This window comes from Oncorhynchus mykiss, chromosome 13, assembly GCF_057628025.1.
Source record: "Oncorhynchus mykiss isolate SJ-2025 chromosome 13, ASM5762802v1, whole genome shotgun sequence".
Classification (NCBI taxonomy): domain Eukaryota; kingdom Metazoa; phylum Chordata; class Actinopteri; order Salmoniformes; family Salmonidae; genus Oncorhynchus; species Oncorhynchus mykiss.
The window spans coordinates 14,829,388-14,846,783 of NC_143034.1; the positions used below are offsets into that span (position 1 = coordinate 14,829,388).

A 17,396-nucleotide genomic window follows, 5' to 3' on the forward strand; every position below is an offset into this window, starting at 1 on the left:
TTTAACCACAGTAATAAAATAATCTGTTACCTTCTAACAGGATGGCAGCAAAATAGTGGTGACGTTTTAATGGGTGTAGGGGTTGTTGGTATAGTGGTGAGGTTTTAATGGGTTTAGGGTTAGTTGGAATAGTGGTGAGATTTTAATGGGTGTAGGGTTAGCTGGTATAGGGGTGAGGTTTTAATGGGTGTAGGGTTAGTTGGTATAGGGGTGAGGTTTTAATGGGTGTAGGGTTAGTTGGTATAGGGGTGAGGTTTTAATGGGTGTAGGGTTAGTTGGTATAGCGGTGAGGTTTTAATGGGTGTAGGGTTAGTTGGTATAGCGGTGAGGTTTTAATGGGTGTAGGGTTAGTTGGTATAGCGGTGAGGTTTTAATGGGTGTAGGGTTAGTTGGTATAGGGGTGAGGTTTTAATGGGTGTAGGGTTAGTTGGTATAGCGGTGAGGTTTTAATGGGTGTAGGGTTAGTTGGTATAGGGGTGAGGTTTTAATGGGTGTAGGGTTAGTTGGTATAGTGGTGAGGTTTTAATGGGTGTAGGGTTAGTTGGTATAGTGGTGAGGTTTTAATGGGTGTAGGGTTAGTTGGTATAGTGGTGATGTTTTAATGGGTTTAGCATTAGTTGGTATAGTGGTGATGTTTTAATGGGTTTAGCGTTAGTTGGTATAGTGGTGATGTTTTAATGGGTTTAGCGTTAGCTGCTAGTGCAATCCCACCTTGTCTAGGTTGGATGGAAACCTGGTTTATGAAAACAAATAAAGTTTTTTTTTTAAGTGTTTACATAGTGGCGTAGCCAGTCCACAAGGTGGCAAAGCGCCTCTTCTGTTCTTTGGGGAGAACACTGATGTGTAGCACCAAGAAAACACAACATTTGACACTGAGATTCCATCCCAAATGGTACCCTCTTCCCCATGCAGTGCTCTACTTTTGACCAGGACCCATAGAGAGCAGGTTGCCATTTGGCACAGACACTAAATTCACACTTCCATTATTGTAAAACCAAATGCCTGACAATAACACCATCCAATGACAGATACTAATGCCAAGAATGTGCTGTACTGTAATAGGATGGCATCGCCGACGGCAACCCTGAGGAAAGTTAGTAAGGTGCTGTGCATGTAACAAACACAAAACACCACTCCTATGAAAACTACATAAAAGCACCATTCAATTGAAAAACCAAACTCTGTATTAGGTGAGTTAAAATCTTTCTAGAAGTTACACAGGGTTGACAGAAGGACCTCAATGCTGAATTGTGTCACTTTACCAAGTATTTATTCATACTAAACATCTGATGAATCGAATCCTCCATGTGTTCTGTATTAAAGGGAACTTTATTAAATATAACAGATTTAAAATGTAATATTGGTGCACAATTTCTACAGAAAAATTATCAAAGGGACACTAAAGGTATTCATTTAATGGAACAACTCATCTGTTTATGGACCCATATTTGCAAAACTATTCAATGTCTTTGTTTCACAGGGGACATCCCTAATCGTTGCTCTCTCAGTGGGAGGGGCTTATCATCTGGGGAGCCTCAACAACATCATGATGCTGACAAGACAGAGAAGAGTCTCTCCAGAACAGGACACATCAAGAAACACCAGCAGAGAGATGTAGGGAAGAAACCTTACCACTGCTGCTCTGACTGTGGGAAGAATTTTACTAAACAGAGGGATTCACACCAGAGAGAAACCATACCACTGCTCTCAGCGTGGGAAGGGTTTCGCTGTATCTAAAACCTTAAAAATCTCATCAGAGAAATCATATAAATGCTTCAAACAATCAGGAGCCCTGACTACACACCAACGCATACACACAGGAGAGAAGCCTTATAGCTGTGATCAGTGTGGAAAGAGTTTTGCTTGAGATTTCACTCTGACTAAACACCAGCTCACACACATTGGAGAGAGTCCTCACTCCTGTCTATGTGGGAAGAGCTTACTCATTCAGGGGCACTGATAAAACACCAGAAAGCACAAACCTGTTTACTTTCATCTCCCTCCTCTCCGGCACCGGTTTCAGATCCCTAAATACAGTTTCAATAGAAAACATATTGTAAAGAGTCATCTATCTCCCATTGTCTAACAGTTTACTCAGTCTGATTACCATGGAAACCTGTGTAGATAATATGCAGCTCTGGATCCATATGTATCAAGCGTCTTGGAGTAGGAGTGGTGGGGTGTTCAGAGCTGTATCTTATGTCATTAACTCCTATTATCCATTAAATAACTGTATAATATAGAATCATGTTTCAACTATACTAGGTGTGTATTATTAAGTTCTGAACAAACAGTAAAAACTCACAGACAACTAGAAAAAGCTCAAACCAACGTGATTCACCCACTGGGTCATACAGCTGCAAAGACAAAGACGTGATTATAGAAGCACATATATTTATTTATACCTTCCTACTAGGTGAGGTGTCAACTCCTTGCACATCTAGACAGCCAATAAAACTCTGTTGCTAGGCAGGAACTTAATTGGTTCCTCACTGGTGTAGTCATGGCCCTGCCTGATGCTCGAACCTTCGTGGGCGTATTAAAATCTATAATATCAACAACAACAAAAATGTTTTACAAGGAGCATAGACCTCTTGTATTATGGGACATATAGAAGTACAGAAGCCACAGGCCTATTAGTGTTGTCAAATGTTGGTGCATAGATTTGAAAGGATTTTAATATGGATATCTTTAAACTTTCCTTATTACATATTAAGTATGCTCCAGAAAGATGTTCACACATTTTTATTGTGAATCGAATGATGTGTTGGTTGTTAGGAAGAGTCATCATGGGGGCAGGAAGCCAGCTCTGTCCATCAGTACCTGTAGGTCAACCACAGAACTCACACTCTTCTGTTTCCTCACAGCCAGTAAGGTCACCTACTAAACTTCTCTCTCTTCACACTGGAAATACACGTGATAATATCTTATACCTCACCATTCTACTTTTTACCGAGAACGAATGCTTGTCAGAGTAGAACATACATCTGCAATGTAGGTTCATGTTTTCTTGTTTTGTTTACATTGCTGATTGCATATTCATTTTTTTTTAAATGTAGTATTATGTAGAAGAGACCAGGATATGTTGTTGTCCTGGGTCCCAATACTCAGTGTTATAGTCCTGGTCCTGAGAATAGAGACCAGGATATGTTGTTGTCCTGGGTCCCAATACTCAGTGTTATAGTCCTGGTCCTGAGAATAGAGACCAGGATATGTTGTTGGCCTGGGTCCCAATACTCAGTGTTATAGTCCTGGTCCTGAGAATAGAGACCAGGATATGTTGTTGGCCTGGGTCCCAATACTCAGTGTTATAGTCCTGGTCCTGAGAATAGAGAGCAGGATATGTTGTTGTCCTGGGTCCCAATACTCAGTGTTATAGTCCTGGTCCTGAGAATAGAGACCAGGATATGTTGTTGGCCTGGGTCCCAATACTCAGTGTTATAGTCCTGGTCCTGAGAATAGAGACCAGGATATGTTGTTGTCCTGGGTCCCAATACTCAGTGTTATAGTCCTGGTCCTGAGAATAGAGAGCAGGATATGTTGTTGGCCTGGGTCCCAATACTCAGTGTTATAGTCCTGGTCCTGAGAATAGAGACCAGGATATGTTGTTGTCCTGGGTCCCAATACTCAGTGTTATAGTCCTGGTCCTGAGAATAGAGACCAGGATATGTTGTTAGCCTGGGTCCCAATACTCAGTGTTATAGTCCTGGTCCTGAGAATAGAGACCAGGATATGTTGTTGTCCTGGGTCCCAATACTCAGTGTTATAGTCCTGGTCCTGAGAATAGAGACCAGGATATGTTGTTAGCCTGGGTCCCAATACTCAGTGTTATAGTCCTGGTTCTGAGAATAGAGACCAGGATATGTTGTTGGCCTGGGTCCCAATACTCAGTGTTATAGTCCTGGTTCTGAGAATAGAGACCAGGATATGTTGTTGGCCTGGGTCCCAATACTCAGTGTTATAGTCCTGGTTCTGAGAATAGAGACCAGGATATGTTGTTGTCCTGGGTCCCAATACTCAGTGTTATAGTCCTGGTCCTGAGAATAGAGAGCAGGATATGTTGTTGGCCTGGGTCCCAATACTCAGTGTTATAGTCCTGGTCCTGAGAATAGAGACCAGGATATGTTGTTGGCCTGGGTCCCAATACTCAGTGTTATAGTCCTGGTCCTGAGAATAGAGAGCAGGATATGTTGTTGGCCTGGGTCCCAATACTCAGTGTTATAGTCCTGGTCCTGAGAATAGAGACCAGGATATGTTGTTGTCCTGGGTCCCAATACTCAGTGTTATAGTCCTGGTTCTGAGAATAGAGACCAGGATATGTTGTTGTCCTGGGTCCCAATACTCAGTGTTATAGTCCTGGTCCTGAGAATAGAGAGCAGGATATGTTGTTGTCCTGGGTCCCAATACTCAGTGTTATAGTCCTGGTCCTGAGAATAGAGACCAGGATATGTTGTTGTCCTGGGTCCCAATACTCAGTGTTGTAGTCCTGGTCCTGAGAATAGAGACCAGGATATGTTGTTGTCCTGGGTCCCAATACTCAGTGTTATAGTCCTGGTCCTGAGAATAGAGACCAGGATATGTTGTTGTCCTGGGTCCCAATACTCAGTGTTATAGTCCTGGTTCTGAGAATAGAGACCAGGATATGTTGTTGGCCTGGGTCCCAATACTCAGTGTTATAGTCCTGGTCCTGAGAATAGAGACCAGGATATGTTGTTGGCCTGGATCCCAATACTCAGTGTTATAGTCCTGGTCCTGAGAATAGAGACCAGGATATGTTGTTAGCCTGGGCCCCAATACTCAGTGTTATAGTCCTGGTCCTGAGAATAAAACAGGTTTAAAACAACAACAGAGAAACACGTGTCTTACAGTGCTACACATCTGTTATGATAGAGACTTTTTCCTGCTTAATTGAAGTATCAGGTGTAGTTTTTCACCAGTTATAAAGTGTGTTTGTTGTCTCTCTTTATGTTTCTAAGGCTGCAGGGAGGGAGATGCAACAACAGCCTTGATAACATCAGGACTCAAATTAAACTCGGTTACAAATTGCTGCCAGGTAAAAGTAGATGATAGCAGAAAACAGGATTCTTAGTGAAAGTGGTGTTGTTGGTTGTTTTCTTGAATTTACTCGACTTTTATAGATCGGTGCAATCTTATCAAATAAGTTTCTGAAGTAAGATTAGCCTACATGTGATGTGAGACATTATGTTGTCATAAAGTAATTGAGCTTGGATATTTAAGTAGATGTTTGATTGCTCTGGTCTAGGGGTGTGCATCAGTTGCAACATCGAGACTGGAATTCTCTTGCGGCCAGAAACCCCCCAATCCTTATCTTAACATTGTGACAACATAGTAACTGCGCTGTAGCCTACACATTTATTTTCTTTAGTAAGAAACGCTGAATAAACAATAGCTTCCACGATGAATCCGGTAAGTCTGGTTTACTTTTAACAGTGTAGGTCTGATGTGTTGTATAAAACGTCTAGGACTAGTTTTCATCATCTTTGATCCTCTACATTGCTGTGTTCAGTTTAAACTGCTGGACAAAAAAACATGACGGTAAAAATTGTTGGGATTTTTTTTTCCTTCGGCAAAGTAGCGTACTATTTTATCATGCGTATGAATCTACGCCTATTACTTAAGCATCTCTCCTTCCTCCCAAAGTGTACACTTGTTCACCTCCACTTATTTGAAGGTCAGATTATTAATTATATGAAAAAAAGATACATTTCTGCGACTGTATCTAACGATGTTCTACTCAGTAACTCAGTATGCTTATCAAACTCAATTCCTGTACCCCTTTCTCCCTCATACTGGATCAGTCTCTGTTTCCCTATCATACTGCCCACACTGTATCAGTACATTCTCCACTGTCTCTGTTTCCCTATCATACTGCCCACACTGTATCAGTACATTCTCCACTGTCTCTGTTTCCCTATCATACTGCCCACACTGTATCAGTACATTCTCCACTGTCTCTCTTTCCCTATCATACTGCCCACACTGTATCAGTACATTCTCCACTGTCTCTGTTTCCCTATCATACTGCCCACACTGTATCAGTACATTCTCCACTGTCTCTGTTTCCCTATCATACTGCCCACACTGTATCAGTACATTCTCCACTGTCTCTGTTTCCCTATCATACTGCCCACACTGTATCAGTACATTCTCCACTGTCTCTGTTTCCCTATCATACTGCCCATCCTGTATCAGTACATTCTCCACTGTCTCTGTTTCCTGGCAGTAATCACACCTTCCTGTTGGATGCTTTCCTGTCACATGTAATGACTTATTCAGCTGGCTGTGTCCCACCCTTAGCCTTGTAAGGAAAGCCTCCTCTCTTCTGTCCATTCCTACCATCCTCCCCTACTTTACTCTGTACCTGGAATAGGGGTGGCAGGTAAACCTAGCAGTTTAGAGCGTTGGGCCAGTAACCCGAGCCGAATAGGTGACAAATCTGTCTGTGCCTCTGAGCAACTTAACTCTAATGGCTCCTGTAAGTCGCTCTAGATCAGTGTCTGCTAAATGACTAAAATGTCAACAGTGAATATAGGCCTGCCCTTAGTGTCACTGTTCCACTGCTCCTGCCATCTCTGCACCACCACTGTGAATAGAGGCCTGCCCTTAGTGTCACTGTTCCACTGCTCCTGCCATCTCTGCACCACCACTGTGAATAGAGGCCTGCCCTTATTGTCACTGTTCCACTGCTCCTGCCATCTCTGCACCACCACTGTGAATAGAGGCCTGCCCTTAGTGTCACTGTTCCACTGCTCCTGCCATCTCTGCACCACCACTGTGAATAGAGGCCTGCCCTTAGTGTCACTGTTCCACTGCTCCTGCCATCTCTGCACCACCACAGTGAATAGAGGCCTGCCCTTAGTGTCACTGTTCCACTGCTCCTGCCATCTCTGCACCACCACTGTGAATAGAGGCCTGCCCTTAGTGTCACTGTTCCACTGCTCCTGCCATCTCTGCACCACCAATGTGAATAGAGGCCTGCCCTTAGTGTCACTGTTCCACTGCTCCTGCCATCTCTGCACCACCAATGTGAATAGAGGCCTGCCCTTATTGTCACTGTTCCACTGCTCCTGCCATCTCTGCACCACCACAGTGAATAGAGGCCTGCCCTTAGTGTCACTGTTCCACTGCTCCTGCCATCTCTGCACCACCACTGCCCATATCATTCCCTCAGCCTCTGACTTGCTCAGTGGCACCTCCACTTCCTGTCTCCTAATGGCCTGTTTAGCTAGCGCATCTACTTCCTCATTCCCTTCCACCCCCACATGGCCCGGGACTCAAGCAAACCTTATATGGACACCCATCTGTCTCAACCGGGCCTGAATTTGAATTTCCTCATGTAGCGCTCCTTGTCTGCTATGTGAGCTAAATGATTGCAGACTCATCAATGTAGCACATGGTTTGACTTCCTCCACCCACTGCAAGGCCAACAGTTTGGCCATCAGCTCTGCCATGTACACAGCCAGGTGGTCTGTAATACGTCTCCTGACAGCCACTTTCCTGTTCAACAAAGGCTGGTCCAGTCTGACCTGTCCTTGGGTCTTTCCATCCATCTGTATATTCGGGTAAAGAATACAGATGTACAGTTTCCAGTCACCTTTTAAAGAACTGTCATGGATCAACCCCCTCCCTGTCTTTCTTTACTCTCTCCAACACGTGTAAATCAACTACTGGAGGTGGGAGGAGCCATGGTGGACTCACAGTGATAGGTACCGTGGGGCTAAAGTCCCTGCAATACAATCCCATCTGCCTCTTCTGGTTATCACCCACCCACCCAAAACTTTTATTCTGTCCACATTCATTCTCCTAACTTTTCTGTAGCCCCCCTTTTGTGGGGTGAGAAACCACGTTCCTGTAACTAAACCCCATAATGAAGGTGGTTGGCTTCTTATGTGTAATGGCAATGAAAAGTAGTGTCTTAAAAAATGGAAGGGAGTCATTAATACAGCCACAAAGTAAAACATTTATATCGTAGAAATTCATGGAAACAAAAACATATATATATTTTTAAGGTTAGGGTCAGGCATAAGGTTAGCAGTGTGGTTAAGGTTAGGTTTAATATGACATTTTAAGACCATAAATTGTTAAGGCCAGATTGTTCCTCAAGATGTTCAAACGTTCATAGATGACCAGCGGGGTCCAGTAATAACGTTTATGACTTTGTGGCTATGGTAACTAATATCGACCTGGCACTAGTGTTTTTTTTTCCTCTCAATATTGCTGACATGTCACGTGTCCTACTTTTATCAGTACACTCTTAACAGCTTAATAATTACGAAACGTATATTCGATCAAATAAGCCACAAGTCGCCTCTTCCTCTCTGTTTTGAAAGTAAATTACTGGTATAGTAAATATGATGGAAACTGACTAGCCCATGCCTCCACCAACCCACTGCTATTAGATTAGTGGGAAGTAGTGAACGATTTAACATTTGAGGAAAACGGAGATATTCTAGGGATGCTCCCAAATCAATCAGAGGTGTTGACTAAAATGATACAATATTTGGTTTAATGATAAACTATGTTTGATATTTATTGCGGCCAACAGGACAAAGCTAGCCCGTTCCCCTCTACCCTCACGGAGTCCCCGGGTCAAACGCCTCCCGGGACCGCTTTACTGCTGCGTCTGGTCGACTGCAGGAAAACACCGGGGCAGAGTGGAACTGAGAGAGGAGGAGAAGAGAAGGAAGAGGGAGATTGGATTTCATTAAGTAAGAACCATGATGTGTAGATTAGACTACAGTCTGCTTCTGAAACGATAGCGGAGGTGCATAAAGATGGCGGCCCGCATTACTTACCACAAATTACTCATTTTGCCGAGTTCACTGTTTTCCACACTGCTATCTTTTGTTGTTGTTTTGGTATGGACATTAGCCCAGTAAACAAGATCTCAATTTTACTTTCAAGACGCTGGCAATTTGAAAACTCGTAAAAAGTAGCTTGTTCAATGTTCCAATAAAGCAACACAATGTCGAGCACCGTAGTTTCAGAACTTTCTGGATAGTTCTAAAACAATGACGTCATATCATAATTCTGCCATCTTTATGCACTTTAGTCATAAATTGATTAATGATATATTGATTAAAATATCTGGGTAGTTTAACCCATTTTTAAAAGTGTAACTTGGTCCAAAATATATATTTCACCTAATTTGAACATTCTGTCAACTTAATAGAACACATGTTTTTCCATCTCAAGACATATTGAATACAAATATTACTGTACTAAGTGCCTATGTGCCAAATAAAGTGACACGGTTGAATGTAACAGGGGGACGACTGAAAACATCAAAACCACTGGATTACATGGGTAAAATAGTCCTTTAAATCAGCCATAAAACCGCTTGTGACGGGGGGATGGAAGATTGTGTTGTGCAACAGAGAGCGGCAATTGAATGCAATCTTCACAACAACAGAAACATTTCTAGCATGTCTAGGTTTGGGTAAAAGGGTTTACTTGCATAGTTTTCCTCCACAAAACAGCAGTAAATTGATAAAGAGTAGACCCAGCTCACCTGCTTTTACTCTGTGATTTGACTATTAGATGTTTAGTGTTTCTTTTGGATTTGTATTTTTTGCGGAATAGTTTCACCATATTGAAACGAGAGTTGAGTTGTATGAAACAGGGTTGACCTTAAAACGAGGGACAGACGTAAATGAATCACTATTCACATTCATAACAATCTTCAGAAAGGACTTTGTCAAGGCAACAAACTAGTTATGACAGTAGGAAAAATGCACCACTTGTGACAGATGATCTAGTCACCCATGATTCACCAAACAACATGTTGAAGGAGGAAGCAAAGTACTTTAAGCTGTTTTCATTTCAGTCTCCTCCATCTCCACCAACCGAAGAACTGTGTGGATTATTTTCCTATTAATAATGTCGAATGAACAGCTGTACAGAAAGACTCATGTGAAGCCAAATTACAGAGAAGGAACCTCTTGATGAATTTAAGTCTGGGAAAACTCCATGGTTGGACAGCGTACCAGTTGACAAGACCAAATCTTTTTTGATATTTTCAGAGGACCGTTCTTAGCATGTTTTAGCCACTCCTGTATAAATGGTAGAATATCAGACACGCAACAAGAAGGTCTGACTTCATTATTACTGAAACAGGACCCAAGTGGTAAATATAAAGATACAGTCTGTTTAAAAATTGGAGGCCCCTTACACTTCAGTGTTGTGATGCACAAATGCGAGCAAAATGCATAGTACACGTACTTAGATTTTGCAGTATATGTGCAACGTTTTTGACTGATTCAATGATCCATTGCATTACTGTTCAAAATGTTGTATCAAGTCTGCCCAAATGTGCCTAATTGGTTTATTGATACATTTTCACGTTCATAACTGTGCACTCTCCTCAAACAATAGCATGGTGTTCTTTCACTGTAGCAGCTCCTGTAAAATGGACCGTGTAGTTAGATTTACAACAATGTAAGTTTTCTGCCCATGTCAGATGTCTTTGTCTTGTTTAATCTGCATATGTTCTAGCAGGAGCAGCTCAAGTCTCCTCCTTTTGGTCGAGTCCAGTGAGTTCAGGAAAGTATACATCTTAGAAATAGTTTTCACAAACAAACTTTGTATGTTCGAATTCGGAATCAAATAAAAAAAATGTTTATTTTGATTGGCAATTTTCTGCATTTACTAAAGTCCCGTCAGGTACCCTGATTCAGATGTCCATGTTATTCAATATCTTTGTTTCACAGGGTACAGCCCAAACCTTTGCTCTCTCAGTGGGAGGGGCTTATCTGGAGATCCTAAACAACAACGTGATGCTGACAAGACGTCTCTCCAGAAGAGTCTCTTCAGATCAGAACGTCTCAGTAGCTGTGATCAGTGTGGGAAGAGCTTCAAACAATCACAACATCTGATTACACACCAACAAATACACACAGGAGAGAAACTTTATAGCTGTGATCAGTGTGGGAAGAGCTTCAATCAATCAGGGACCCTAACTAAACACCAATTCATACACACAGGAGAGAAGCCTTATAGCTGTGATCAGTGTGGGAAGAGCTTCAATCATTCAGGACACCTGACTACACACCAATGCATACACACAGGAGAGAAGCCTTATAGCTGTGATCAGTGTGGGAAGAGCTTCAATCAATCAGGAGCCCTGACAATACACCAACGCATTCACACAGGAGAGAAGCTTTATAGGTGTGATCAATGTGGGAAGAGTTTCAGGACGTCAGGACAACTGACTACACACCAACGCATACACACAGGAGAGAAGCCTTATAGCTGTGATCAGTGTGGGAAGAGCTTCAATCAATCAGGGACCCTAACTACACACCAACGCACACACACAGGAGAGAAGCCTTACACCTGTGATCAATGTGGGAAGAGCTTCAGGAATTCAGGACACCTGACTATACATCAACGTATGCACACAGGAGAGAAACCATATAGCTGTGATCAGTGTGGGAAGAGTTTTGCTCGAGATTTCAACCTGACTAAACACCAGCTCACACACACTGGAGAGAAACCTTACTCTTGTCTATGTGGAAAGAGCTTTGCTCATTCAGAGTCACTGAAAAAACACCAGAAAGCCCTTTCCTCTCTGGCACCGGTTCAAGATCCCTAAATAAAGTTTCAATAGAAAACATCTTGCAAAGAGTCATCTATCTCCCATTGTCTTAACAGTTTACTCAGTCTGATTACCATGGTAACCTGTGTAGATAATATGTAGCTCTGGATCCATATGTATCAGGCGTCTTGGAGTAGGAGTGGTGTGTGGTGGGGTGTTCAGAGCTCTATCTTATGTCATTAACTCCTTGTCACAGCTGTTAAAGGAAGTGGACCAAGGGGCAGCGTACATTTTATTTTTATTTGGAAAAATGACACCAACAAAACAAGAACACAACCATGACGCTACAGGCTATGTGCCATAAACAAAAGTCAACTCCCCACAAAGACAGGTGGGAAAAAGGGCTACCTAAGTATGGTTCTCAATCAGAGACAACGATAGACAGCTGTCCGTGATTGAGAATCCTACCCGGCCAAAACATAGAAATACAAATAATAGAATATAGAATACCCACCCCAACTCACACCCTGACCAAACCAAAATAGAGACATAAACAGGATCTCTAAGGTCAGGGCGTGACACTCCTATTATCCATTAAATAACTGTATAATATAGAATAATGTTTCAACAATACTAGGTGTGTATTATTAAGTTCTGAACAAACAGTAAAAACTCACTGACAACTAGAAAAAGCTCAAACCAACGTGATTCACCCACTGGGTCATACAGCTGCAAAGACAAAGACATGAATATAGAAGCACATATATTTATACCTTCCTACTAGGTGAGGTGTCAACTCCTTGCACATCTAGACAGCCAATAAAACTCTGTTGCTAGGCAGGAACTTAATTGGTTCCTCACTGGTGTAGTCATGGCCTGATGCTCGAACCTTCGTGGGCGTGGAAGTATATGTGTGTGAAATAGGACTGTTTCTTCTCACTTCATCTGACCTGACCTCGGGACGGATTCCTCGCTCGTCCCTAATCCACAGCTGTCCTACTTTATCAGTGACTGAGACCAGACAGTTGCCCTTTGCCTCCCTCCTTAGGAGCTGTGATATTTAACAATAACATGTTTTGACAGAGTAAACTTTCTGCACTCCCTCTTGTCTCAGTAACTTTCCATACACTTAGTTCCTTTCCACCCTCCATTGACCCCAACATATACATTCCTTCTACATGCAAAGTAATCAATAAGTTCCAGTCTGGTAACATGAATAGTATTCATGTATTCAATAGATCAATAAATTAAATCCATTATCTGCAAAACATTGTCTACTTATCACATGAATTATATGTTTTCAAAATCTATAATAATTTTATTTTACAAGGAGCATAGACCTCTTGTATAATTAGTTTGCTTCTAAAAGATTGTTGTGGAACTCCACCAGTAAGGAGTCAAACTCAGTGTAAATGAATCAATCTTTATTTTCAGGACCGGAGAGGTTCACGAACTCAATCCAAGCTTGATGAAAACTCTTGACAAAGGGCGTTCCCTCTCTGACCTTATATACTGCTACACAAACAAGTCATATAAGCATGATTTACATCATTCATTATTAACATTGATTCCTGTATGTGACTTTAGTCTGGAGTGCCAGAGTACGCTCTGGGCATTCATAAATTCAAATCATTTTGCGGTGTACATGTTTTTATATATATATATATATATATATAAGGTTGGGTTGATCCGAGCGTTTTGATTTGACCTCACAACGGCAATTAAATCAAATCAAATCAAATCAATTAAGCGCCCAAGCTAACCGGCTAGCTACTTCCGGACACAAATGAGAGAACACCTCACTCTGAACATTTTACTCGTCCTAGCAGAGCTGGTTAGGCTTATTTCATTTTATCCAGGTGGTTGGTGATTGTAACTGTGCTGCTGGCTACAATTTAATTACCCTTTTATGCTGACGTTTACTGACACCAGCCATCTTCAACAGGTGTTGGTTGATCTTTAGTAAATTCATCAGTTATTCTGCGCTCTGGCCCTCAGACGAGAGTGCTCTGAAATAGGAGTAGATAGCCAGAGCAAATTTACAACGCATCCTATTCATTTCCGATAAATCTACGCGATTCGCGTGTAAACAAAGTACCAGAACACTTTCCTGTCAACCAATGTGGTTGAGAGAGAAAACAATACAACAGGCAAAGTTTGAATAGATTCAACGGCACTTTAAAAAAAAATTATAGTAACAGTACATAAATAGCCAAGGGGTGGACAATGTATACTTCATAGTTGCCCAAAGGCCGGCAAATGGCGATATTGAGTCGTTTCATCTTATCGTCCAAAAGGAGAGCATGCAGCCAGCTAAACACTCATATCAAATCAATTGTTATTGGGCACATACGCCAATACAGCCGGTGTAGACTTTACAGTGAAATGTTTATCCCCGCTATACACTCATATCCCCATGGACCGGTTCCTACATAAAACATTCTCCATTCAGGCTGCAAAGTTGTAGATTTCCTCCATATAAAGGGGAAGTTTACCTAAAATCCCAAACAAGTGATTCCATACATTGAAATGAGTTAGGTGGAATGTGCCTTCTCCCCTGTTGTTGCAGCCACATTAAATAATAATATAAAATAATCACAGTTGTTTTAGGTGGAAAAGTACACATCTCCTGACTTAAAACCTATAGTACTTTTGATTAAAATAGCTAATTCAGCCAGACCCTTTCAATATTTTTTTTTACTACATTTTCTCCCCAATTGGTAGTTGCAGTCTTGTCTCATCACTGCAACTCCTGTATGGACTCAGGAGAGGCGAAGGTCGAGAGCCATGCGTCCTCCGAAACACAACCCAACCAAGCCACACCGCTTCTTGACACAATGCCCGCTTAACCCAAAAGCCAGCTGCACCAATGTGTCGGAGGAAATACCGTACACCTGGCTACAATGTCAGCGTGCACTGCGCCCGGCCCGCCACAGGAGTCGCTAGTGAGCGATGGGACAAGAATATCGCTGCCGGCCAAACCCTCCCCTAACTCAGAAGACGCTGGGCCAATTGTGCGCCCCCTCATTGGTCTCCAGGTCGCGGCCAGCTGCGACAGAGCCTGGACTCAAACCAGGACCTCTAGTGGCACAGCAAGCACTGCGATTCCTTAGACCACTCAGGAGGCCAATAAAATAAATAATTAGTTTCTTAATTGCTCTTTGACTGACAATGGAGCCGAACAAAGACACGTCACATGACTCATTTTAGCAGCTCTCCAGTTCTACACTGTAGGAGGAGAGAGGAGAACTCCACCTAACTAGTTTCAATGTATGGAATCACTTGGGAAATGTGGGATTTTAGGTAACCTTCCCCTTTAACTTGATTTAATGGCGAGAAGGCAGAAGAAAACCACAGGGAAACTGTGTGTACTTTCTGAAACACCATTTTCCACCACCATGCTAGAGTAACCAATGCTCTTCTCGGATGCTGTGTATCACATTCAGTCAATCAGATCTTTTATTTTGAAAACTATCAGACTAGGGGGGAAACAAACAGACTGGTGCTGGAGTGGAACAGTGGTGAGGTTTTAATGGGTGTAGGGTTAGTTGGTATAGTGGTGAGGTTTTAATGGGTTTAGGGTTAGTTGGTATAGTGGTGAGGTTTTAATGGGTGTAGGGTTAGTTGTATAGTGGTGATGTTTTAATGGGTTTAGGGTTAGCTGCTAGTGCCCCCCCCCCTACATCTTAAGTCCCTCTTTTTGTATCAATGTGTCAAGGGGGTACAGTAGGTTGTGGTGTAAGCACCCCAGTTGGATGCAATCAGCCAATACAATTTTAAAAAAGCACAGACTGCTGCAATCTGATTGGCTAAACTCAATGCATAACATCCAGGACTAGCAGAGACTACTCTACGATGGTGGAGGAACATTTTGTTTCATAAATAAAGTATGCATAATTTCCAAATGTTTTCCCCTCTTTCTCGCCATTAAATCCAGTTGAGGAAATCGGCGCTTTTGCAGCCTGAATGTTTTATGTCCTAACCGGTCCACAGGGGACACGGCTGCCTGAATGTTTTATGTCCTAACCGGTCCACAGGGGACACAGCAGCCTGAATGTTTTATGTCCTAACCGGTCCACAGGGGACACAGCAGCCTGAATGTTTTATGTCCTAACCGGTCCACAGGGGACACAGCAGCCTGAATGTTTTATGTCCTAACCGGTCCACAGGGGACACGGCTGCCTGAATGTTTTATGTACTAACCGGTCCACAGGGGACACAGCAGCCTGAATGTTTTATGTCCTAACCGGTCCACAGGGGACACGGCTGCCTGAATGTTTTATGTCCTAACCGGTCCACAGGGGACACAGCAGCCTGAATGTTTTATGTCCTAACCGGTCCACAGGGGACACAGCAGCCTGAATGTTTTATATACTAACCGGTCCACAGGGGACACGGCTGCCTGAATGTTTTATGTACTAACCGGTCCACAGGGGACACGGCAGCCTGAATGTTTTATGTACTAACCGGTCCACAGGGGACACGGCAGCCTGAATGTTTTATATACTAACCGGTCCACAGGGGACACGGCTGCCTGAATGTTTTATATACTAACCGGTCCACAGGGGACACGGCAGCCTGAATGTTTTATATACTAACCGGTCCACAGGGGACACGGCTGCCTGAATGTTTTATATACTAACCGGTCCACAGGGGACACGGCAGCCTGAATGTTTTATATACTAACCGGTCCACAGGGGACACGGCTGCCTGAATGTTTTATATACTAACCGGTCCACAGGGGACACGGCAGCCTGAATGTTTTATATACTAACCGGTCCACAGGGGACACGGCTGCCTGAATGTTTTATGTCCTAACCGGTCCACAGGGGACACGGCAGCCTGAATGTTTTATATACTAACCGGTCCACAGGGGACACGGCAGCCTGAATGTTTTATGTACTAACCGGTCCACAGGGGACACGGCAGCCTGAATGTTTTATATACTAACCGGTCCACAGGGGACACGGCTGCCTGAATGTTTTATGTACTAACCGGTCCACAGGGGACATGGCTGCCTGAATGTTTTATGTACTAACCGGTCCACAGGGGACATGGCTGCCTGAATGTTTTATGTACTAACCTGTCCACAGCAGCCTGAATGTTTTATATACTAACCGGTCCACAGGGGACATGGCTGCCTGAATGTTTTATGTACTAACCTGTCCACAGCAGCCTGAATGTTTTATGTACTAACCGGTCCACAGGGGACACGGCTGCATACATTTCCTTTGGGCAGAAAGATGAAACTACTCAACATCGCCATCTGCTGGCTGACTTCACAGTAACTCTGAAACAAAGGGGTTATAAATATAGCAAAGTAGAGACTTTACCACAAGGCTTCACATTGTAAAACTGCAGCATTGTAATGATGGTTGTAATCATGATCACTCAGTGCTCATCATTTCCTTTCTAGGTGTAGCGCAACTAAAAATACCTTGCATGTGTGCTCTAGCCAACAGCTCTCAGGTACAGTGCTGGTTTCGTCTACATGACATTATGTCAAACGGCAGCCAAGCATCGAATATCACGTCAACAGAATAAGACCCTCGATATTTATTGAAAGGAGCATCAAGCTCATCACCGTGCAATTTCACGACCCTGTGAAGTTCATAACTTATTTCATCTGTAGCCTAGTAAACGGCATGATTTCCTAACGAGTCTTAGTCACGCGATTACAGAAGTGGTCTTCTCACTAAGTTAACTTTAATATTGACGGCTATTAAATCAATATTTGCTCATAAAAGCGTTTACGCCGACATTTCCTGCATAATACATTTTACAGACATAAATATCCCACCTTGTCTTCCATATTTTGATCTGTAATAACATAAAACAG

General features: G+C 42.7%; 1 protein-coding gene across 2 annotated transcripts; it reads left to right on the top strand.

Moving 5' to 3' along the window:
• The first annotated feature begins 5,251 nt into the window (after positions 1-5,251).
• Positions 5,252-11,633, top strand: LOC118940025 (uncharacterized). Of its 2 annotated transcripts, none has more exons than XM_036948121.2 (3): positions 5,252-5,427; positions 8,567-8,729; positions 10,731-11,633. In XM_036948121.2, exons 1-3 carry the CDS (start codon positions 5,419-5,421, stop codon positions 11,612-11,614), a joined length of 1,056 nt encoding a protein of 351 aa, XP_036804016.2. In that variant the 5' UTR covers positions 5,252-5,418; the 3' UTR covers positions 11,615-11,633. The 2 variants fall into 2 exon arrangements, with proteins under 2 accessions (XP_036804016.2, XP_090051481.1); XM_090195355.1 differs by lacking the exon at positions 5,252-5,427 and adding an exon at positions 8,231-8,366 and having other exon boundaries at positions 8,456-8,729.
• The last annotated feature ends 5,763 nt before the right edge of the window (positions 11,634-17,396 follow it).

Coding starts and splice junctions, on each gene's coding strand:
- LOC118940025 (XM_090195355.1), top strand. CDS start 8,540: ATGTTTGATATTTATTGCGGCCAACAGGACAAAGCTAGCCCGTTCCCC. Junction 8,730..10,730: donor GGGAGATTGGATTTCATTAA/GTAAGAACCATG, acceptor TTTGTTTCACAG/GGTACAGCCCAAACCTTTGC.